This window comes from Talpa occidentalis, unplaced genomic scaffold (assembly GCF_014898055.3).
Source record: "Talpa occidentalis isolate TD23 unplaced genomic scaffold, MPIMG_talOcc4v2.1 talOcc4.13, whole genome shotgun sequence".
Taxonomy (NCBI): domain Eukaryota; kingdom Metazoa; phylum Chordata; class Mammalia; order Eulipotyphla; family Talpidae; genus Talpa; species Talpa occidentalis.
Window position 1 is genome coordinate 89,885,107 of NW_023601322.1, and position 25,040 is coordinate 89,910,146.

A 25,040-nucleotide genomic window follows, 5' to 3' on the forward strand; every position below is an offset into this window, starting at 1 on the left:
TAAAACTTGAGTGTCAGAATGTTGCACTCCAATTTTTGTCCTGCAGAGAAAGTATAAATATTCTTTTGCCACCAACCCCCAAATACTCTGAATATTTGCGATAGTAGCAAGGATTAATTTTCTAATATCAAATTGTTGTACTTCCCTCCAACCATGTCCACGTAAATGAACTTCCTGAACTTTTTGCAGCCTAAAGAGATGTCTTGGGGTCTCCCCTTAAAGTGCATGAGTTGTCTCCCTCACACACTCTTCTATAGTCTGCTGTCATTCATGACTGTAAGATGAATTCTCAAAAAAACCACTTACCGTGGTCTCATAAATAGATTCTTATGCAATCTAGATCCCAAATATGTCTGGGATCATTACTCAAATTTTTTATTGAAAGCACTATTGTTCTGGAACCAACTTATTCCAACTCTGAAAAATGTTTTCAAAGATGTTCACAGCAATACCACAAACTAGCGGTCCCTCAGCAGTGTCCAGTTGACAAAGTTGTGACACACCCAAAACATGGGATGCTACTATGTGACACAAGACATGAATTTTTACCGTAGACTACAATCTGGGTGAATCGCCAGTTATGTTGAGTGTGGACAAAAGCAACACCAGAAAGGTTACATAGATATGAGCTCATGTCTATAATATTCTGGAAATGGTACAGTTGTGGAAATGGTTGGCAGATTGCTAATTGCCGGGGAATCAAGAGTTGGTAGAGGTGGGTGGCAGTTGTGTGTGCTTGTAGAGGGTAATGTGAAGATATCTGTGGTGACTGAGAGATTCTGGTCTTATCAAGGTTCATATGCTAGTAATATGTTGTACCCCAGCTTGGAGGGATATTACCATTGAGGGAAACTGAGTGAAAAGGCTTACATTATTTCTTCCAACTGTCTGAGAATCTACAGTTACTGCAAACAGATTATTTTTTAAAAATCAAAAGATGCTACCAGGCATCAAGTATGGCACTGTGTCAGTTTGGCAGTTAATGTCATGAGCCAAGGAACCTTGACATCATAATGGCCCGAGCCTTAACTACTACAGAATCCTCAGGTTCAAGGACTCATTTACAGCGCTGTGCCAAGTGCTGTAGACACACTCCATTTTCCTTGGCGACACTCGAAGCTCAAGGATGTTTACATCCATCCAGAAGCGCCTCAAGCTCTTCAGGGGTCCTTCAAGGCATCCCCAATCAAGGTAGACTCTCAATATGCTGCTTTTGAGCATCAGAACCGGTTGGCAGTCACACCAACCCTTGCCCACCCACCCTGGCAGGAAGGGTTCTGTCTCCTTTCCTCTGAAATATGTTAACTGATTCTTACCTTTTGCTCTAGATTCATGAAAAACATTGGTTGATTAGACTCAGTATTACCCAATAAAAGACATTGGAGTTGTGTTCTCCAGGGAGGCAGCTTCCTGAATCCACGAGAGGAACCTTTCTATGGGTCTATGAAAATATCTGCCTCTTCCTGAGAGTTCATGTTCTCTTTCACTTAATTTGTTTTACGTCTGCAACAGAGTTCTATGAGAACTTATCATAGCTAAACCCAATCACAGCTAAGTGCTTCTTGTGTTTAGAAAGTTCTGGATATATTTAGTATTCACTGCTGATGATATTCTTACCTCAAATTGGTCGTTGATTTAGATATGATTGGGCTCTATTTTTCAGCATCCCCAGAATGTTTACGTTCATCTGATAACAAATTGTAATGACTTCTCACAACTCTCTATTTTTATTTAAAGTATATGATGCAACATACTGTCCTATTCTGTCATTTTAACCCTCTTGTCATAATCTGTACCGTTGGTCTCCAGTTCTCCCTTCTTAACAGCAATTGGGCATCTCAGTTGAATGATCTTTTCCACGTGTGAGGGTTGGTGTGCTCCAGGCTCTGGCCTTGAAACTAGTGTCCATAGCCTAAACTCCCTCACGACCCATCTCTCTCAATGGCTCCATAACTCAGGGACTCTGAATTTGGGCTAGCCCTGCAGCCCTGCTAAGGCATTGTGAACTAATTGTTTGTGTAATGTTAAAAGGAAGTAAGATCATGGTCTCAGTAACCAGTGATATGTGTTCTTCATGATGTTTGCCAGGGGACAGCCCCCATGTTAATATCACCCACGGCATGCCAGCGGCACACCCCTTCTGTATGCACCCTGCGTTTCCTGTGGCTGCATTCCATCCACCTCACCTCATAGTTAACCAGACCCTCTGCCTTTCCAAAACACTCATGTGCTGTTGCTCCCTGCCCCTCTACCTTGCATGTGTAAATAAATGTTTGTTTTTGTTTGTTTTCTAAATTGTTCCTTGGATACTATTCTGTTTATATTTGTACCCAAATACTCACACCCAGAACCATGGCGCAGGATTGGACCCGGTGTTGGTTTTTTAGACATTTGAACTTTAACCACAAATGCTGTGTGTTGACCCATTAGAGTAAATGAAAGACTGACTAGTTCAGATCATCCCCTTTTTTTTTTTTTTTAAGATTTACTTATACAAGCACTGGGTACAGTCAGAAGCGGGGTAGGGTGAGAGAATTCACCAGAGCCAGAGCAGGGAGCAGAACAGGCAGAAGGACCAAAGTACACTGCTGGGGGAGCAGCGAGTGCTGCAGGAGAGGTCTGTCACGCCATGTGGGACCTTTGCCTGATGGGCGGGGATCGAACCGGTGCTGCAGAGGCTGCAGACAGCTTTGCAACCTAGTGCTCAACCACTGCGCCACCAGGGATGCTCAGATCATCCCCTCTTTTTGGTCCATCCATGTCAGGATGTCATTTACTCAATATATGTTCTGAATGTTTCCATCGTTCAATAGCAGTTAGAATTCAATTACGAGGGATATATTGCAGGGTTCTTGGTATGAGGTTGGCGTGGGGTGTGACCATACACTGAGGACAGAACATGTCCCTTAAAGTGTGTGCTGCGCTGCTAACTGGCTAACAATACTTTGAAACAAGAATCACTGATCTATCTGGTATAGACACTTGCCTCCATGAACTTAATAATCTAGTAGGGAACATCAGATGGACATTCAGATAACAATTATGGGTGCTCACAAGGGAAACTACAAACATCTTTAGTAGGGTCAAATTTTCAATGCACAGTCCTTTAAGAAGGAGACTTGCCCCTGTGAGGGGCGATGAGAGGTCAACACTGGCAGGAGGCTGGGTCCTGCTGAGGCAGCTGGATTTGAGCCCTTCATGTTCCTTCCCAGCTCCTTGGCCTCCTGGGATGTAGCCAGTTTGTGCAGCAGCCTCCTCACCTGTCATGTGGCCCATTTTCCAGTGGAAGGGAAAACTGTCTTTACAGAAGATGTCTTCAGGGGACTATTGTAGTTTATTTTATTTTTTTTTTTAAAAAGTAATTTTTTTATTGGTAAATTCTGCCATACATGTAAAACCAAATATAATGAACCAAATCTTTTTTCCACTATAGAAGAAATATGAGCATACCTAACACATTGTAGAGGAAGAACACTGCTTGTTTGGTTAAAAAAAAAATTCATTTGCTGCCCAAAAATAGATGACTGGATCAAGAAGATGTGGTACATATACACCATGGAATATTACTCAGCATTCAAAAAAGATAAACACATGCAATTTGTAGCAACATGGATGGAGCTGGAAGGGATCATGCTCAGCGAAATAAGCCAGAAAGAAAAAGAAAAATACCGGATAGTCTCACTCATAACAGAAATCTAGAAAACCTAAATAAGGGACCAGGAAAAAGAATATAAGAAAGAAAAAAATCAAAATCAACAGACAACTATGAACCAGAGACACACTTTGGCAGGGGGTCAAAATCAGGGGGTTGCAATTGTATGGGGAATATAAAAATTAAAAAAATGAAATGCAAAAAGATAAGATTAAAATTGGATTGGCCATACGACCCAGTAAATGCACACCTTGACATCAGTGCAAAAAATTTAAAAATACTAATTTGAAAGGAAACTTGCACTTGTGTGTTTATTGCAGCAGTATTTACAATAGCCAAATTATGGAGACAACCTAAGTATCCAAAAACAGATAAATGGATCAAGAAAATGTCATATATGTACAAACTAGAATATTACTCAGCAATAAAAAAAGATAAATGCATGCCCATTATAGAAATGTGGGTGGAGATGGAAGGAATAATGCTAAGTGAAATAAGTCAGAAGGAGAAAAATAAATACTGAATGGTGCCATTTATATGTAGATTAAAGAGAAACCAAACCAATAAAGACAAGTTCACAAACTGAAAAAAAAAAAAATTCATTTTCAAGGTAAAAGCAAGATACTTTGAAAACACTTCTGCCTGGCACATTGGCCAATAAAAACAATGAGCCTCTACTTTGTACTGTACAAAATACAGTGTGTATCATCTACTTCCCTTTCACACATATTTCCTTTCTAGTAAGTTACTCACCCAAGTCACACACACTTCCTGTGGGAAGCTATTTTCTCTAACTGTAAGCATACTTTGAAATTAGCACTTCTTGAAAAGTTTATCTTACTACTGAAAAAAAAGTTTTCTTTAAAAGGATTTGATGTGATGCTTTTTTTTCTAACATACCTGTTTGAGGCTCAGCTGAAAGACTGATGTTTTCTTTTCTAATTGCTTTTAAATTTAGTCAGTTTACTCAAATTTAGCAAGTATGTGCCAAGCATGGGCTCAATGCCTTGCTTTTCAAAGCAATATAAGATATCCTTGAATCCTCATCAAATACTGTTCTCAGCAATAAATACATAGTTTACTTGTGCTGCTCTAATTCCTTTGTTTTTTAAACTACTTTACTTGATTTTGTCCATTTAAAATATTTAGAAAAAGAGAAATAAGATTTTGTAGATTTAGCTAATGAATGATTCAAAATTCAAAAAAAAAAAGCAACAGAATTTAATTTGAGGACTATTGTAGTATAAATACGTGGCACTGAGAAGCTGTGAAAATACCTTGTGAGCAGATGAAAATAATGTTACCAGCACCACATGCAAAGAAATCAAGGAAAATGCCCTATAGCTCAGAATGGCTGGGGGTGTGGTGGGAGGAAAGCTAATGCTGGGGTGGTTGTGGGAATACTGAATTGCTCCTACAGGGCTTGAGAACATGAGATTCTGCAGACATTCTGAAAAGCAGATGGTCAGTCTTTTAAGAACCAGAGGACAAGCAGACCTACAACTGCCATACAGCCATGCAATTATATTCCATGTTGCCAAGAACTGGAAGATTTACACTGACACATAAACCTGGATATAGATACTTGCAGAAGTTATTTCCAGTTCAAACTGAAAACAAACCAGTGGTCCTTCAGCAGTGTCTGGTGACTAAGCTGTGACTACCCATGTCATGGGCCACTACTAAGTGACCAAAGACAGGAACTCTCATTGGGGGGGATATGTTAAATTGACTCTGTAGTGATGCTGAGTGTGGACAAAAGCAGCACCAGAAAGGTTATACATGTGTGAGCTCAAGTCTATAATATTCTGAAAATGGTACAGTTGTGGAAATGGTTGGCAGATTGCTAGTTGCCAGGGAATCAAGAATTGGTAGAGGTGGGTGGCAGTTGTGTGTGCTTGTAGAGGGTAATGTGAAGATATCTGTGGTGACTGAGAGATTCTGGTCTTATCAGGGTTCATATGCTAGTAATATGTTGTACCACAGCTTGGAGGGATATTACCATTGAGGGAAACTGAGTGAAAAGGCTTACAGCCTCTCTCATTATTTCTTCCAACTGTCTGAGAATCTACAGTTACTGCAAACAGATTATTTTTTAAAAATCAAAAGATGCTACCAGGCATCAAGTATGGCACTGTGTCAGTTTGGCAGTTAATGTCATGAGCCAAGGAACCTTGACATCATAATGGCCCGAGCCTTAACTACTACAGAATCCTCAGGTTCAAGGACTCATTTACAGCGCTGTGCCAAGTGCTGTAGACACACTCCATTTTCCTTGGCGACACTCGAAGCTCAAGGATGTTTACATCCATCCAGAAGCGCCTCAAGCTCTTCAGGGGTCCTTCAAGGCATCCTCAATCAAGGTAGACTCTCAATATGCTGCTTTTGAGCATCAGAACCGGTTGGCAGTCACACCAACCCTTGCCCACCCACCCTGGCAGGAAGGGTTCTGTCTCCTTTCCTCTGAAATATGGAATTCTTACCTTTTGCTCTAGATTCATGAAAAACATTGGTTGATTAGACTCAGTATTACCCAATAAAAGACATTGGAGTTGTGTTCTCCAGGGAGACAGCTTCCTGAATCCACGAGAGGAACCTTTCTATGGGTCTATGAAAATATCTGCCTCTTCCTGAGAGTTCATGTTCTCTTTCACTTAATTTGTTTTACGTCTGCAACAGAGTTCTATGAGAACTTATCATAGCTAAACCCAATCACAGCTAAGTGCTTCTTGTGTTTAGAAAGTTCTGGATATATTTAGTATTCACTGCTGATGATATTCTTACCTCAAATTGGTCCTTGATTTAGATATGATTGGGCTCTATTTTTCAGCATCCCCAGATAACAGAATGTTTACGTTCATCTGATAACAAATTGTAATGACTTCTCACAAATCTCCATTTTTATCTAAAGTATATGATGCAACATATTGTCCTATTCTGTCATTTTAACCCTCTTGTCATAATCTGTACCGTTGGTCTCCAGTTCTCCCTTCTTAACAGCAATTGGGCATCTCAGTTGAATGATCTTTTCCACGTGTGAGGGTTGGTGTGCTCCGGGCTCTGGCCTTGAAACTAGTGTCCATAGCCTAAACTCCCTCACAACCCAATGGCTCCATAACTCAGGGACTCTGAATTTGGGCTAGCCCTGCAGCCCTGCTAAGACATTGCGACTAATTCTTTGTGTAATGTCAAAAGGAAGTAAGATCATTGTCTCTGTAACCAGTGATATGTGTTCTTTGTGATGTTTGCAGGGGACATCCTGGTATGCTGATGCAGATCCAGGATGAAGGGGACAGGTCTGTGAATGCCAAGCGTACCCTGCTGTTCCACAGTCCTGTGGAAATTCAGAGTCAGAGTGGCAAGAGGAAGCATAGGTGGCACCTCTTCTTGTTCAATGATGTTTTACTTTTCTCTAATACCAAGTATGTACACCCCGCTCGCTCCCCAAATAATCGTATTGGTGTACATGTTAGTAAATTGCATTTGCTGTAAGAAATGCTATTTCTGTAAGAAAATACTAAGACACGGTGTTTGTGAACTGAAAAGCAAGTGTAGCTATCAGTAAATCATCTGAGATAGAGATAATATAATGTAGCTGAGATAAGTTGCCTCCTGGTGTAGGGTGGAGGTGGTGGGTGTTATCTTCTAGAGGACAGGGAGAAACACTGTCCAGGCCTTGGCATGGGGGCAAGGAGATGCACTCAGCAGAGGCCATGGAGAGGGAAACACCACTATTGTTGAAAACCTTGAGTAGTTCCTGTTCTCTCCACTTAACCAGGTTGAGCAAAGGAACCTGACATTCATTGGGTGCTTCTCCAAATCCCCTAGGAAAGATGGCAGTTGTCTCATGGGATTTTCCTAGAGCCCTCCAGACAGGTCTGGTGAACATCTCCAGGCCTCAGATATGAAGGTGGAAAGCGAGACAGACTCAGTTACTTGCCCAAGACCATGCACAGGGAGTTGTGCATGGGCACAGCCTCCAAACCAGACCTCGCTGACACACTGCGCTGACCACTGCCCTGCCCAGCCTGAGAGCTAAACATTCAGTCAACTATGATGCTATTTCCAGCTCAGTAGGCGCTTGCGTAGACCTCTTACATCCGGTGTTAAGGACATGTTCTTCCACATTGTTGTGGAAGCACAATATCACTTTCTCCAAGTTAATAATCCAACTTAGTGCCTTGTGTTGCACAGATTCTAATATGCTGCAGCTCATCTTCTGGTTTCATCTGAGAATTCTGCTTTCCAAAACACTTCAAAAGATTCATAGACAGTGGCTCCTCCCAAGTTAATTCCTTTAGATATGTTGAAACGAAAGACAGAGAGAAACCACTGTATCACAAGGCTCGACTCCCTCATCCTCACCTTGCCCAAGGCTTTGGATGGAGATTATCCTTTGGGCGAGCTTTGCACTAATTTTCTTCATTTCATCAAATCCCATTGAGCGATTTAAACTCAAACTGTGCATGAATGAGTGAAGTGAATTCCTAGAGAAATGTGCATGTGAGGGGCTCACCTCTTTGCAGCTTCTACTTTTCCACAGTAGAAGTTGTGAGCAGCTAGGAGTCCCAGAAGGATGTGTCAATTTTCCCTGAAAACCCTTATAAGGCTCGTGATTATGTAAATATATCCTAAGCGTTAAATGTGTGAATTCAATAGGAAACACTGTGGTTTCTAAGTCATAGGTCAGAAATCAAGTGACAGAGCTCTTGTTGGGTTCTCTCTCCAGGTATGAGAAAATCTTTAAGATAAAAAAGAAAGTCCCCCTGAGCACCATGTGGACTTGCACCTGCGGGGACAGTGCGGGGCACACCCGCTCCCTAGTGTTGGGCTGGCACCATGACTGCCTGGTGGCCACCTTCAGGTAAGACCTGCAGCTTGGTCCTGTGTTGACACGGGTGGAAAATGGGCAGGGTTTAATAGTGATTGTAGAGTACTCCAGCAGCTGACGTTTGACCAACATGTTATATGACATTGTGTGTTTGTGCTTTTACCCAAATTTGGTTTGTATGTGCAAATACATACACGATGATGAGTAGTGGGAACACAGGGAGAAATTTACTGTGTTTCTGAAGGGCTTTGGTTTTTCAAGTGGGCCCTAAGCTACTTGGGGAATAGGCTATTTGGGATAAATGGCAGGAGAATGGGACAGCAGGTAACTGGGGCCCTAGACATCTGTCCCCAATGCCCAGAAAGTATTGAAGTCACAGGATTGGCTTTCTTGAATCAGTACTATCGCAAAGTACAATGAAAACTGAAAAATTGCATTTATGCTCCCAAGTTAATTCCCTTAGAGATGGTTTTCATGCAAGTAACATTCATGTTATCATCCAGTCCTATTTCCTGACTTGCTGTCTACGGTCGTTGGTGTCCATAGTGAGGACACAACCTGCAACAAAGGCATCATCATAGGGGCCTTGTTAGTTTCCAGGACTCAGTCATTCCTGGGCTGTAGGAGGATGGAGGGTGTGGCCCCTGCCTGTAAGTTCCCAGGAGGCTACAGCAACAGATCTGCTGCTCAGAACAACCTCCCCCAGAGCCTTGGTTTGCACAACAAGTATTTTCATTTCCTGGCTATGGCCTGTGAAAGAGCAGGGTGCCTCAGATGCCCAGTGAAAGGAGTGTCCACCTTGTACCTGGACCCACAGACGTAGCAACTGGCTGCTAATACTCCATCTAAAAGCTAATCTAATATTTTAGTGTTTGTGTGGCTTAAATTTTTTTCCTGTTCTTTTAAAATTGCAGTTCTCCACAACTAAAGGGAAGATGGCATGCTTTCCTTCAAAGGTATTTTATTAATATACACAATTTAAAATTTAATCTGATAGATGAATGTAAGTTCCCCTAAAGCAGTGCCCCCAAACAGTGCTCCGTTTCTTTAATGAGTCTTGTTCCTCCATTCTTAAGTAACTGCCCGTTTCGAGTCACCCCAGCTGTGTGTACAATGATGGTCTCTCGTTTTCATGCATGTTTGGCTTATCATTTAGGGAGTTCTGGTGATCACTCTCATTTCCCCCTGCTTTCCAGCCAGTCTTTGGCGCTAATGTCAGCCTCAAAACTTACATTGAATTTCCTCATGTGCTTTTAGCCACCTGGGTGATTGCAGATCAACAGCCGCTTCTTGCCCATGACTCCGGGAAGGTGCTGAACCGTACAGTCTAGGCAACAAAGCGTTGAGGCCTGGATCTGCTCTGCCAAGTCTCAACGTGGGGCAAATTCCTATTTCCTGGGCCACATTTACTTTTCTGAAATATGTCCGTATATTTTCTCCAACCCATCATTTGATTTTGCGGAGGCTATTTATAAGCCTTAATGCATAAAGCGTGCACATATTAGTCACATAGATTGATTTGACCGGAAGCCGACAGGTGCTTGAGCCTAGTCTCACTTTGGATTGTTACTGAATTTGATCAGGTACATCAATTTAGCTAAGAAGAAGGACAAAGTCAAAACTGCACCTCTTACGATCTACACAGAGAACATCAAGAACTGCGCCTTTGTAAGTGTTTTTAAGACTGAAACTAGATCCCAAGTTCTTGGTTTAGGCAGAATAAAAGTGATGGAGGTCGAGGTAGAGATGGAGATGAAAGAGGGCAGTTGAGTATTAAGAAAAATTCCAAGAGCCGTATCCTTTTTTGGTGGTGTATGTGTAAATGTGAATCTGCGGCCCAGTGAAGCCAGAGGGTCCATGATAGCCACAGAGTTTTAGCTGGAAACATGAATATCCATCATGTGTCTCTGACCCTTCTCAGAGCAAGTCCATAGTTTGTTATAATAAAGTGATTTTCATAAGCAGGTCTCTCTCAGTGCAGGTAAATATCGCTTCTTAACAGTGGTTACTCACACATGCAGAGTGGTTTTCATTATTTTCATAGTTTTCTTTTTTTATTTTGTTGGCAATGCTTAAAAATTTACATCAAATTTGTAAAGTAAAAATAGTATAAGACTACCCCATGTACTCTGTTCCCAAGATTCTAATGTTTCCAATTTTCTTAGAAAATAGTGACATTTTACTCTAAGGTCTTCTTCTCCCTCTGTCTCCTGTGTCTCCCTATCGTATATGTAACTCAATTTTTGAGGGTCCTGCATGCACCCTGGTCATTCATCCTTGAATATTTAGACATTTGCCAACAACAAGGATATTCCTTATACAAGCACTGCACACAGTGAGACCCTTAGTTCTGTGTAACTTTGGTGCAACACTTTAAACTATATTCAAGGCCCATGTAGTCAGGCGACTTCCCGAATGTCTGCTCTCCAGGTCTTGTGCACACAAAATGGAATAACTTCATGTGCCATAAAAGAAATAAATTAGATAAGTTAGAATTAAGGGCTCATGGCCTACATGTGCTTTACTGTGACCTGAAAGCTAGATTTGTCCAAAGAATATGGATGATGTTTACACAGTAATACCTACTCTCCTGTTTGAAATGTTTCACTTAGATCCATATCTCTTTTACTTTTTACAGTTCTTACCTATGATCGTTTCTTATAAAGATACAGTGAATGATGTTATCAGCATGTCGCTCCCAATGCTGGGTGTAACTGTGAGTTGCTTTCAAGCTTCTTTTAGTAACAAACCAACTTTGATTTTCAAGATAGTGTTTGTGTGTGTTTGTGTGTTTGATGATTTTCTCTTTCCTTATGATGGCAAATCTTTTTAGATATCAGCAGAGTCATAGTTTACCTCCTATATTTAGAAATGTCAGACACTTGTTTTTCAGGGACCCATGAGGGTCATAGCCAACAGAGTCCAAGGAGTCTGTAGACAGCAGAATATAGAATCTTGACACTTAATTTCTACCTCTTCGCGAAAGGGCAGAACTGGGTCTCCCATTAAGCAAGGGGCTCAGCCCATTGCAGGGCCATAGATCCCTGGTCTATCAAAGGGACCAGGCAAGCCTCAGAGATGGTTCATGGATGCTGGGAGGGAACAGACTGGGACCTCCAAAACCGTAGCCCCCTCCTGGCCTGGCCAAAGAGCATGTGTACTGGCCCATTGCTTTCTGATTTGGAAAGAATTAATTCTCAGGAAGTGTTTTCCTCAAACTATTCCTGTGAATAACTTGTGGTGACCCCAAGTTTTCTCGTCTCCTAGGGCTCTGAGAAAGACTACCAGTTGTGGGTGCATGCTGGCAAGGAGGAGGCCCCATATCCGCTGGCTGGTGAGTATCAGGGCATCTGCGATGTGGCGAATATGTTATTCGAATATGTTATTCGAAAGGCTCACAGGAAAGGTTCTTCAGTTTCAGCTGAAGTACAGTAAAAGTGGCCAATTGTGACATATTCATCCACACATTTAGTCAGCACTTACCAAGCCCTGACTCTAGCCCAGGCATGAACAGCAGCACCGGGACCTACTTATGCCACAGTGGCTAGCAATAGCTTGATAGCAGTGATACTTTAACCCCTGCTTCACCAGGGAGGCCATTCTATTCTTAATACATAAAATCCATGTCATGGCCCAGGTCAATGAGTATTATATGGAGAAGCAACAATTTAAACCCAATGAGCCAAACAAATCTCCTGGTGTGCAGCTTCTAGTATCTCAGTGTGTGTTCAGTAAACACTGTTTTCACACTTAGTTTTGGTTTCCAAGACCCTGCAGCCCCCACTGTGGGGACAGCATAGTTCCTCCTTCAAATGAGGTGAGCGGTGAGAGGGAGGCAGAGACAAAAGTGCCCCTGTGCTCTGCAGTAGCCCTGACTACAGAACCCTGAATGGAGAAGGGAGATGTTTCTGTAAAATCAGCACTGGTAATCCTCAGAATCTTATCTGGGACCTATCTAGGACAACTACTTTAAAAAAAAAAGTGCCAATGTTTATTGATGTAGTTGTGCATCCTTACACATCTCTATGCCAGGGGCTGCCCTGGAACAATAACTGTGTGTGTCTCCGTGCCAAACTCTTTGGTCTAAAATGTGCAGATCTAGCTGGGACAAGGTAGAAACTAGACCTTCAAGATTCTCATGTGGAAACTCTGAAAGTCAGCATTGTGTAGAAGGCCACTCAGCTGTGCATTCTGAGCTAAGCAACTTGTTGAAAATAGAATTTGTTGCTCCCATTTGAGTTCTTGCCTGTGCCACTGCCTGAGGCTGGTCCTGGAGAGGGTGTGGTGACCCAGAGTCAGGACCACAGCCTCCTCTCCAGCAGCCCCGGGGGAGCACCCACATAGCGGTTGTGTCCACACTCATGGACACTGAGTCTGCTCACCCATCCCCATCACCCGAATCTGTACTGACACTTCTTTCCCTCCAGGGAGTGAATACCTGCTTGGGAACAGGCAAGTCCCTGTGACCACACTCCAGCCTCAACGACTAGAGGACATCCTCTCCCCCTCTACCCTGGAGGACCAGACATCTATGGGTGAAACCCAGTTGGTCCTGAAGCCCAGGCTGCTCACACCTGGGAAGAAGGAGGGGAACGGTACAGGTACATTCACCGTTTAATTGGCTTTGGGGAGAAGGGACACAGGTGGGCCAATGTCATGGGAGAGGCTGAGGCATCACTGTGCTGGAGCCAGAGCTCCACCCAGGCAGTACCTGCCTTCTGCTGCTGCTCTGAAGGCTGGCTCAAGGGCGACGCTATCCTGACCATCACCCAAAGCACTGCACCCTCAGGTGTGGACACCGTCACCGCCTCTCAGTTAAGCCACATGGTTGGGGTATAAGGATATTTGGTGAAAACTGCTCCTCTGTTTATCCTTCTACAGTATGGCTCCTGTTTTGGTTTATGTCTTTTTTATCCTGACATGTCTCAATGACCAGGAGTGAGCTGAAATGACAACGAGGGGCTCAGAGCCAGCAAGCACATTGTATAAAATGTACAGGTGCCGTTAAGGTCAAGGCACATTAATTTCACAAAAGTTCAGCTTCCTGATTAGGAAAATAGTCAAAGCCATGCAGGAGGGACTGTGAACTCAGCTTTACATAGCCGGTGAGCTTTTCTCAAACAGCTCCTCAGCAGCGTGAACCTGCCACATGGTCATCATCACAGGACAGTTCCAGGGTCCAACTGTAGGAGCTCCTGAGGCCTGTCCTGCAGAGCACTGGGCTCTAGAAGGAAGAATCCTGTCATGGGAGAAAGGAGACCTTTGTTGGTCTCCAGAGACACAAACAGGAATGGTGGAGTGGAGGAGGCTCCCATGACATAGACCCATGAGGCTGGGATGAGTGACAGCCAAAATGATTTAGCTTTCACTATGGAACCTGCCACCTTAATTCACTGGCAGTGCCTACCAGCAGGACACGGGCAACTGCATCTGAAGTGCCCACACTGCATGTAATGTGGGGTGTATCGCACAGTGGTGGGGGCTCCACTGACAGTTGTCTGAGTGTGACCATGCCTGTAGGTTGACCACCTGGATTGCAGGTAGGGGGAAGCAGAGACTCACATCCCAGGATGCAGTCAGCCCGTGTCAGCAGCTGGGGAATTGCACAGGAATGGTGCACAGCCAAAGATTCCCTTTCTCTCTCTCCTAGCCCTCACAGGTACTGCTGCCAAAGGTAAATGGTGTCGAGAGGTTCAGAGAATTAAATATCACCTAATCTCACTTCTTCCTAGATCTTGTACAGAAGACACGAATAAAGAAGCTCAGCTGGGCCTGGTGGAGGCGCTCTCGCTCGGGCCCGGAAAGCCAGGGCCCCCCTCCCTCCTCTACAAAGTCAGGCCAGCTATTTGGGGTGCCTCTGGAAGACCTTTGTGAGAAGAATGAACTACCCCCACAAATCTGGGTAGGTGTCACTGTCGTCTCGGGTAGTGTTCTTGAGCAGGGAGATCTCCAGATACCAAGTGTCCTTTTCTTGGTCTCCCTCGAATGGAGAAGACCTTAGCCAGTCCTGGCTTTGGTGGAAGTATCCCTAATAGTGTCTCAAAGGGGTTAGATTTGTAATTCGGTGCTGGAGCATCAAGGCCTCCTTTGGCCTAAATGAATCCTTGGTCCCAGTAGGACCCAAGGAATTCTTCAGTGTGGTCCCCGCTCACTCACTGAGTGGCTGAGTGATCCGAGTCTACACAGAGTGTGCAGGTCTCTGCCACTCTCTACTCTGTGAAGGGTCTTTCTGGGAGATGAGGCAAAATTGATATCAATCATCGGGTGGAGCTTGCTGGCTACCACCTCAGTCCAAAGTGTATCAGGGAGGTGGCTATGATGATCACCCCACTTCTGAAATAAATAGACTCTAGGTGAGGTAGGTACCGAGTCCAGGGTGTCACAGGGGATAAGCCACACACAATGTCCAGCCCCTCCCCCCTGGCCCTACACTCATGTCTTTCCACATTGCAAGCTGAGACTTGCAGGCACAACTCAGGAAGAGAAGACCGCTGAGCAGGGCGTGTCCAGAATCAAGGAGGAGAGAGACCTGAGCCTGACGTATAACAGGGTCCAGAGTACTCCAAGTGTGAATGGGGCACAGTCACTTTGAAGGAGTTTATAAATGGGCAATGAGCCTGGAAAAATGTGTCCCACACCCGGGGAAGAGCATCTGTGCTAGAAACAATACAAATGTGGGATTGGGATGGGGAGTCCACAGAGACCTTGAAACAGAGACATTGGATTTCAAAGTGTCGGTTTCCTGACAAGGGAAATCTGATGGAAAGAATCCTTTAAGATTTTCAGTGTATGAATGTAGACTGGATCTTTGGGTACAAACATACTCAAAGTAGACAAGAAGCTTTCCATGTTCACATCCCCCTCAGCCCCTCCCACACCACGGCTCTGTAGAAAGCAGCTGTCTGTGCCCAGGTCTTGGACTGAATCCGCTTTCCTTTTCTTCCCTACAGGACCTGCTGGTCCATATAAATGACAGAGGGACACAGGCAGAAGGCATCTTTAAGAAAACTGCCAGCATGAAATTCTGCCAAGTCCTCAAAGAAAAGCTCAATCGAGGGGAGGACGTGAACCTCAACAATGAATCTGTTCACGTGGTGGCATCAGTGCTCAAGGTTAGGGCAGTGGGAGCTCCACTCCCAGCACCCTCTGAAGCTGCGGGACTGTGGCATGTTCACAACTTGCCTGGGCTATTGGATTTGGAGGGTAACCTTCTGAAAAACACCTCACAGAGACACAAGTCTAGGAAACTACTTTGGGTATTAAATGTCCTGTATGTGAAATACACCTTCTTTTTTCTCACATACCACCTTTCCCAGCTTCACTACTGTGCACTCCTGGCAAAATAATAATGAAATACACAACTTTGTCCTTGTCTTCCTGATCTTTCCTGGCACACTTAATGGTGCCTACCCAGAATAGCCCCTCTGTATCGTAGAAGAATATGCAAGACTGCATACTTACCATGACGCTTACCTGAGGCCCTTTTGGAAAGAGAGGCTCTTAATGAGGAGCCGTGGGCTACACAGAGCAGATAAGCAGGTGGTCTTTGAATAAAAGGTGCTGAATTCCCATCCATCTTGCACAAAAAAATTAATGCTTCAGTTATTTCCCTTGGCCCAATTGGATGTTAAGATGGTATAGCAGTTCTCTTAGGAGACGCATTCCCAGACCTCCACTTAGGAAGTGGGCATTTGCCTGTCTCTAGTGCTGCTTCTCAGACCCTGAAGCTGTGATCTCCCTGTTGGGGTTTATTTTCCCCAGTAAGGAGGATTTGTATGTTTCAAGTCATGGGGTTGAACCGGGTGAGCTAACATGGTTTATGACTGGACATTTGCATATATTTGCCTCACCTGTTCTCACGATTGTGTGCAGGAGCATGTGGGGCACGTGAGCCGTGGTGTCGATATTCTCTTAGAATTTAGCCAGTCGAGGGCCTCCCCGGTGGCGCAGCGGTTGAGCGCTGGGTTGCGAAGCTGCCTGCAGCCTCTGCAGCTGGTTCGATCCCCGGCTGCTCCCCGGCCACCGGAGGAGGCTCCCACATGGCGCGCAGACCTCTCCTGCCGCCCGCTGCTCCCCTCAGCAGCGTACTTCGGTCCTTCTGCCTGCTCTGCTCCCCGCTCTGGCTCTGGTGAATTCTATCACCCTCCCGCGCTTCTGACTGAACCCAGTGCATGTATAAACCAAACAAACAAACAAATAATAAATAAATAAATAAATAAATAAGACATGCCTCTAGAAAATTAAAAAAAAAAAAAAAAGAATTTAGCCAGTCGAGATCACTGTGTCCTAAATGACAAGCAAAGGAATGTGTATTTCTTTTTGAAAAACTTCAGAGGATTGGGTGTCACTTCTCACCTGACCTTTCACTTGGAGTGGGTTTGGTAACGTGTCCACCAAGACAGCACTCCCCTGGAAAGAAGTGGGGTTACCTTCATCCCCACCACAGCCACGTGGTGCCCTTTGACTGCAATGTTCTGGTTGCAGAGATGCTGTGGGCTGCAGCAGCTGTGTCTGCTCAGACTTTGGGCAGCTGTGTGTTTGTGGGCTGAGATCAGTTGTTCAAATGAATGTTTTCACTGTCATTTCCTCAATCAATACTGGCCTTGAGAATAATTTCATCCTTATATTTTTATGTAAGGATTTCCTTCGAAACGTTCCCGGGGGTGTGTTCCCTTCAGGCCTGTACGAAGAATGGCTTGGTGTCACCGACCAAGGGAAGCAGGAGGAGAAAATAACTGCCACTCAGAGGTGATGATGGGTTCTTACTCTACTTGGCTCCTGTCTCAGAAATGCAGCGCCCCATACCCCCCCCCCATACTGTACGAAAATATTCTTTTCTCCTCCCAGCTTTATCCTCTGTAATAGTGATCAGAGCCGCAAGGTTGCCCTGTATCACACCTGGGGAGCCAGTTTAGAGATTTGTCCTGCCTTCCTGCCCTATTGAACCTGTTCTTTCCCCTGATTTTTTTCCTTTGGAACCCATGCACACCCTTTCGACCTATGAAACTAATTGGGCATGAAATCTAGTATGTAAATGGCATGGTATATGCCAATCTGCTTGGGGTTTTTCCTTTATTCATCCCAACAGTTAACTAACCAGAGAGCTTATCTGGCTCAGAATGATCCGTGAAATATGTTTATATGTGTTCATGCCACTTCCTCTGCTAGTCTCTTAGCTGCATTAGGTCTCCTGTGGACTCTGTCAATTTTCATACCTTATTCCTACCTTAATTAAGGGACAATTTGAAAAGCTGTTGCTGTTCAATTTCAACAATAAACTTGTGTGAGCCTTAGTTGAGCCCATTCTGAAATGTACAGGGTTTTAACATAGACTAGAGGTTATAAAGATTTATGTAAATCTCTCCATTAGAGTGGATGCAGGAGATACTGCATGTGTGTTTTCCTGAGACCTTTGTGCAGTTTTGTCTATTCTTGGGTTGGGCCCTTGACAGAGCAGCCCACTGTTCCCTGTCTCTGCATTTCCGACTGCTTCCATGCAGTGTTTGCTTAATATAAAATGTGTGTCTGTCTTCAGACTTGTGGACCAACTGCCAGGTGCACACATTATTCTCCTGCGCCACCTCTTTGGAGTGCTGTACAACATGAAGCTGCACTCCTCAGTCACACAGATGACTGCCTACAACCTGGCAGTATGTGTGGCCCCCAGCCTGTTCTGTCCTCCAACTTCCGGCTGTCCAGAACTAGTGGATGCATTTAGAAAGAAGGTAATTGATTTCTAATTTTGGTCTGGAGGATGGGGGTCAGCACCCCTACTTTAAGCCCCAAATCTTCAGCATAAATTAAGATGAACCATTTTTTCAAATTGGGCACATTTGTGTCTCCATGTTGGTGGGTACGGGATGGGGGTTTGCAAAGTGGAAATTGGATGGGTGGTCACTTCTTTCCCATCCAGGACAATGAACACAAGATACATTAAGGCACAGGGAACAGGAGAGGACAGGGAGGGATAGAATAGAGGCATCTTTAGGGTCTGCCAAGCCCAGGGTCACCTGTCATCTGATCACCAAGCGGTGGGTGACCTTAGGCAAAGTGCCCAGTCATGTCCCATCATTCAACACTCATGGCAATGGCAACACCCTGCTCTTGGGCTCTCCTGTACCTCGTGGGCGTAGGTGGGCAGGATGAGCACCTGGGACTTCACACACACTGGCTTCCGTGCCAAGTTGCTTATGTAGAAATCCTAACAAATATGTCACCTCTGTATGGAGTACAGGAACTAGAATAAGATTCCCGAACATTCTAAGGGAGCTTTAACATGCCAAATGAGATCCAAGCTCACACAGAGAGCAAGTGTGAGACAAGGATCTCTACTGATGTAGCATACACGCTTCCTCTTCAGCCCTTCACTCATTGACAAAACACCAAAAGAAAACTTTGCTCTGTCTTCTTCACCAAAAGGTGACCTGCACAAGTATTTCTCTATTGGACGCTTTTAAAATATTATTAAGTCAATTATATTTTAGTACATCTAGGTCATTACACATATAAAAATTAGAAACATAAAATTGGAGAATATACTTCTCTAATCTAACCATACTATGTGGGTCACTTTAAATTTATCCTATTGTTAAATCATATTACTGATAAGACAAAATTACCAAGTCAAGGAAACTACCAACTGAAATATTATTTTAGAGTAGAACTCTTAAAATCTATGCACAATATACTCGTGAAAGTATGACAGTTTATATAGAACAAAACAAACAATAGAGGTGCATTTTTAACATCAGTTTTTGTCAATGGTTCACCATTTCAATTAGAGTCAAGATTCAAGTATGAAATGTGAATATATAGCCTTGTCATGTGTCCCCTTTTGTGTAATAGGTGTGTTTCATACAACATATTTTGGAGAACTGCCAGATCATCTTTGGCCAGGACATCATGTGTCTTTTTGGAGAAACCTCAAAGGGGGATGACAGCAGCAAGTCGGCTGAAGGTACAGGCATCAGTGAATGGCTTTGGTGGGAGAGACAGCACGTGGCCAGCGGGCATGGGAGCCGCTGTCCTGGAGCCAGAGCTCAGCCCAAGGACAGTGACTTCCATGTGCTTCTCCTCTTGGAGGCGGCTCACAGGTCAGGGGTGGGTTCACACTGTCCTGAGACCAGAGGAAGGTCGAGACCAGGTCTCTGACTTCAAGACTTGCTCGTACAGCTCGTAATAGCCCTCTTTGGTATGAGCCAATGTTTGGGAACTTTTGAACAAACTCACTGGAAGCCACATTAGATATCAGGTGTGATGTGGCTGGAAAGAGAGAGAGGGGTGTGGGGTGTGGGCCCTTTTTTCCCCCCACCTTCTTTTTTCTGCTCAGCATTCCCCAAGGCAGCACTGGATCCACAGCTCTTGGAAACAGGTTGAAAGAAACCAGCATCGTTGAGAACAGAAGACTTGACTTGTGTCAAACAGGTTTACCAGCTGGGTTATGCTTGCCCAGTTATTCCAGCTCAGTCTCTGTGTCTTCATTTGTAAGATGTGTATAAAATGATAGCACATATATTGGAATAAAGTTTAAAGATCATAATGGATGTGACGTAAATGGGGCTGGAGAAGTTTGCCTGAGATGAGAGCTAGTATGGTCTAGGCCTCACTAGTCAGAGACGAGTAGCAGCACTCTTCTTATGGGGCAGAGTTGAGATTCAGAACCAGAGCACATGCATCAAGTTGGAGTACTGACATTTCTCTAGGAAATCGTTGGCAAATGCTTTACCCCAGAATGGAGAAGAGTGAGGTGTCTGAGAATGTGCTTAGACTAAGACCACTGTCTGTTTGGCTTTTCAGAAGTGACAACGTCCCCCCCTGTGACTTCAGAGCCAGTGTCTACATTTCCTCAGCAATGCCACACCTGCAGCATGGTAAGGGCCCTCTCCCCCGGGCCCACCCCACCCTGTCCACAGTTGTGTCGTTGAAGAGTACAATCTCCAAGTCACACTGGACCCCTTGCTTTCCTTTCTAATCTATCCCACTGAGAAGTTATTTTTGCTAATCATTTGCAAGGCATCATTGAATTAGATGGAATCATCAAGTCTTGTCCTGCCTCATGTCCATGAGGCACCTTTAACTAATGTAAACACTTTAGGTCATTCTTCTAAGTAGATCTCAGTGAAATAGGCGCTCTTCCATGATTCCAGCCTCTTGCATTTGAATTGTGATTTTTCTTAATCCCTTATTATTCATATTTAAGGAAATCTTCCCACAAAACTTCTTTGTATTCTATCTTTCCTATCATATCACATATGTATCTACTATTGACTTACATATTGATGAAATAAGCATGGTCCCATAGGTATGTGCCTTACAGGACAACTGTTTTACAGCTGAGTAGTGTTCCCTGGTGTGTAAATAGCACATCCTCTTGATCCACTCATGTGTGATGGTGCTTCGGTGCTCTGTAGCTCATGACTATAGTGAATAATGCTGTGCTGAACATGGAGATGCTTGTGTGTCTGCTGTGGTTCTTTTATCAGGCAGAGGATGTGGCTGTGCCACACATGGGCCTCTAAACTACTGTGCTCCATGAGGAATTGGACTGTCCAAGGGACTCTAACTCATGTTGTTACGTTATGATTTTTTGTTTAACTACCACTCAAAAAATGTATGGATGAATATGTTCTTCTTTATCAGAGTTGAGAGTTTACTAAACCTGAGAGGCACAAACAGCACAAACGCACTACAGGTGGCAGCCTTAGGACTGCAAGGTGACTACATGTTTTCGGGGTAGAATATGGTCACCAGAACACCACTCCTCTGCCCATGATACCTAACATTGTACAATGTCATTTGCACAATCCTGGATGAATACATATATCTCTCCGAAAACATTTTATATTTTAGGTTTTCCCAAAATGTTGAGTGAGAACCACTGGGGGAGGAGTGCCAGTAGTGCTCCCCAAGTGATTAGGACGCATCTCAGGAAATGTGTGGGAACTCAGAGGAGAGAAGGTCCCTGACTTAAAATCTATATGAGGAAGAGGCAGACGGCGGGAGGTGGGAGATAAGTCTACTATTCTTCCTTTAATGAAACGTGATGCATGGTAGGTAGGGTGGGATGTAGGAAGTGTGGCCCAGGTCACCTCCTCCTTCCAAATGCAGTAGACAGGTGAGACTGGCCTCCTCCCTGCAATGTGCTAGAAATCTCTGGAGGCCTCTCTCTAGATGTCCCTCCTACACCTGTTTGACTTTAAGATTAGAACTTTACCTGCTCTAAAAGGACCTGAACCTCTGGTGTCTGTTTACCTCTTCAGGATTGTTCCCTTACTGTGCCATCTGTCGTCTCCAATCTAGCAGATTCTCTCCTGTCTCTTACACTTTTATCTATCTGAACTATCCCTTTATCTATCTGAACTAAACACTTGGAATGAAGTGTTTCCTGCCAGCACAATCTGCCCACTGCGAGTCTGGTGTTAGAGCCATCTCTTAATTTCTCTTCTCCTCTTTAATGTCCTTGAAGTATTTCCTGGAATCTGCCCAGCACAGTTACTGCTGGAACCATGTGTTTCATTTTTGTCTCCCCCATGTAAATCAAGGTTCTGTGAGAGTTGGTTCTGGATTCCCTTGTGTCCTTGCTGTGTCACCTAACCCAGGGCCTCTCTTCTTCCAGCAGAGGTCATGGAGTGACCCCCTGGGATGGAGCCTGGCACCCCTGGCTTCTCTTGGTTCCAGCAGAGCCCTTGCAAGCAGGGAGAAGACGATGACATTTCCTCCAGGACGTCGCGTGGACATCTGCCCCCTGCGATCAAGACACCAGCCCAGCCTGAGGGATTATTGCCAGCAGAGCACAGAGGCTGAACCCATCTACAACATCTTGACAGAGGGGTCTGCTGAAAAGGAGGTGTAGCCAGCCAGTCCCTTATGCAAAACTTAAAGGGAGCTGTACTTCATTCTCTCTGTCTCAGGACGGCTGTTGGAGGGTGCCACCTATCAGCAGGGTTTTGCAGGGGCCTTTATCCCTGAAATATGAGGAAAACCCCCATGTTAATCTCACCCACAGCATGCCAGTGGCACACCCCTTCTGCATGCACCCTGCATTTCCTGTGGCTGCATTCCATCCACCTCACAGCTAACTGGATCCTCTGCCTTTCCCTTCATGTGCTGGCTCTCCCTCCCCCTTTACCTTGCATGTGTAAATAAATTTTTGTTTTTGTTTGTTTTCCAAATCATGCCTTTAAAACTATTCTGTTTATATTTGTGTGCAAATGCTCAGACCTACAACCGTCAGACAGAATGGGTCTGCTATCAGATATTAACATTTGACCACTTAACTGCAAATGCTATTTGTTGAACATTTACAGTAAATGAAAGACTGACTGGTTCAGATCATCCCCTCTTTTTGGTCCATCCAAGTCAGGACGTCATTTACTCATATGTTCTGAATGCCTCCAGCGTTCAATAGCTGTTAAATTCAATTATGTGGGATGTGCTGCATGGTTCTTGGTATGAGGTTGACCATACACTGAGGACAGAACATGTCCCTTAAACTATGTGCTGTGCTGCTTACTTGGTAAAAATACTTTGAAACAAGAATCACTGATCTATCTGGTATAGAGTCTTCCCTGCATGAACTTAATAATCCAGTAAGGAACATCATATTTGTATTCGAATAACTTGTGGTACGCATATGGAAACTATAAACATCTTTAGTAGGGTCAAATTTCAATCCACAGTCCTCTAAGAAAGGGTGATTTGGGTTGTGCTGCAGGGTTATTGGTAGGAGGTATGCATGGGTTGTGATTATACACTAAGGAAAAAGCATGTCCCTTAAAGTACTTGCCTCTCGCAGGAGACTATCCCTGTGAGGAGTGATAAGGGGTCCACACTGGCAGGAGGCTTGGTATCTGCTGAGGCAGCTGGCTTTGAGCCGTCATGTTCCTTCAGACCTGCTTGGCCTCCTGGGATCTATCCTGTCTGCATCAGTCTCATCTGTCGTGTGGCCCATTTTCCAGTGGAAGGGAACTGTCTTTACGTAAGATGTTTTCAGTGGTCTACTGTAGTTTAGATACATGACACTGAAGAAGCTGTCAAAACACCTTGTGAGCAAATGAAAATAATGTTCAGTCCCACTACCAAGAAATCCAAGGACAATGCCCTACACAGCTCAGAATGGCTGGGAAAAAAAAAAAAACACCAAATCCCAGTGTGGAAGTGGGAAAGCTGAATCACACCTACAGGGCTTGCAAACATGAGATTCTACAGACATTCTAAAAAACAGTTATACAATCTTTAAGAGGCTAGATTACATACAACTCAAAAAACCAAAACATCAACTACCACACAACCCAGCAATTCTACTCCATGGAGCAAGAACGGAGATTTATATCAATCTATATCGATACACCAGGATATAGATACTTGGAGAAGATATTTACAGTCAAAATTGGAAACAAACCAGTGGTCCCTCAGCACTGTCTTGTGACAAAGCTGAGACACAACCATGTCATGGGAAACTACTAAGTGACACAAGACATGAACTGTCAGTGCAGGCTACAATCGGGTGAATCTCCAGTGATGCTGAATGTGGACAAAAGCAACACCAGAAAGGTTACATAGGTATGAGCTCATGTCTGTAATATTCTGGAAATGGTACAGTTGTGGAAATGGTTGGCAGATTGCGAGTTGCCGGGGAATCAAGAGTTGGTAGAGGTGGGTGGCAGTTGTGTGTGCTTGTAGAGGATAATGTGAAGATATCTGTGGTGACTGAGAGATTCTGGTCTTATCAGGGCTCATATGCTAGTGAATATGTTGTACCCCAGCTTGGAGGGATATTACCATTAAGGGAAACTGAGTGAAAGGCTTACAGAATCTCTCATTATTTCTTCCAACTGTCTGAGAATTTACAGTTATCTCAAACAGATTATTTTTTAAAAGTCAAAAGATGCTACCAGGCAGCAAGTATGGCACTGTGTCAGTTTGGCAGTTAATGTCATGAACCAAAGAACCTGACATTTTAATGGCCCGAGCCTTCACTACTACAGATTCCTCAGGTTCAAGGACTCATTTACAGTGCTGTGCCAAGTGCTGTAGACACACTCCATTATCAGTGGTGAGAATCGAAGCTCAAATGATGTTCACATCCATCCAGAAACGCTTAAACTTCTTCAGGGGTTCTTTGAGGTATCATTACTCAAGGCAAACTCTTAATGTGCTGCTTTTAAGCATCAGAAGAGGTTGGCAATCACAGAAGGGGTTGTCTCCTTTCCTCTGAAATATATTAACTGATTCTTAACTTCTGCTCTGCTTTCATGCAAAACACTTGTTGATTAGACTCAGTGTTGCTGAATAAAAGACAGCCGAATTTGTGTTGTCCGGGGAGACCGCTTCCTGAATCCATGCAAGGAAACTCTGTGGATCTATGAAAATATCTGCCTCTTCCTGAAAAAATTTCATGTTCTCTTCCATTTAGTTTTTTACCTCTATACCAGAGTCCTGTGAGAATTACTCATAACTCAACCCAATCATAGCTAAGTTCCTCCTGTGTTTAAAAAGTTTTGGATAAATATTGTATTCACTGTTGATCTAATAACACTGTTGATCTAATAATTCTTA

The 25,040-nt window shown here is 44.0% G+C and overlaps 1 protein-coding gene across 4 annotated transcripts; it reads left to right on the forward strand.

The window, feature by feature from the left end:
- Nucleotides 1-1,007: 1,007 nt before the first annotated feature.
- On the forward strand, nucleotides 1,008-25,003 carry LOC119243592 (rho GTPase-activating protein 20-like). 4 transcript variants are annotated; one of them, XM_054694523.1, is made up of 15 exons: nucleotides 5,809-6,015; nucleotides 6,904-7,074; nucleotides 8,382-8,516; nucleotides 9,398-9,439; nucleotides 10,067-10,151; nucleotides 11,122-11,199; nucleotides 11,751-11,817; nucleotides 12,911-13,084; nucleotides 14,216-14,385; nucleotides 15,434-15,595; nucleotides 17,122-17,231; nucleotides 18,019-18,208; nucleotides 19,329-19,907; nucleotides 20,280-20,353; nucleotides 22,099-24,044. In XM_054694523.1, exons 1-13 carry the CDS (start codon nucleotides 5,951-5,953, stop codon nucleotides 19,632-19,634), a joined length of 1,755 nt encoding a protein of 584 aa, XP_054550498.1. In that variant the 5' UTR covers nucleotides 5,809-5,950; the 3' UTR covers nucleotides 19,635-19,907; nucleotides 20,280-20,353; nucleotides 22,099-24,044. The 4 variants fall into 4 exon arrangements, with proteins under 4 accessions (XP_037365405.2, XP_054550498.1, XP_054550496.1 ...); XM_037509508.2 differs by lacking the exon at nucleotides 5,809-6,015 and adding an exon at nucleotides 1,008-1,191 and having other exon boundaries at nucleotides 19,329-20,353; XM_054694521.1 differs by having other exon boundaries at nucleotides 19,329-20,353; nucleotides 22,099-25,003.
- The last annotated feature ends 37 nt before the right edge of the window (nucleotides 25,004-25,040 follow it).

Coding starts and splice junctions, on each gene's coding strand:
- LOC119243592 (XM_037509508.2), top strand. CDS start 1,127: ATGTTTACATCCATCCAGAAGCGCCTCAAGCTCTTCAGGGGTCCTTCA. Junction 7,075..8,381: donor TTACTTTTCTCTAATACCAA/GTATGTACACCC, acceptor TTCTCTCTCCAG/GTATGAGAAAATCTTTAAGA. Junction 17,232..18,018: donor AAAATAACTGCCACTCAGAG/GTGATGATGGGT, acceptor GTCTGTCTTCAG/ACTTGTGGACCAACTGCCAG.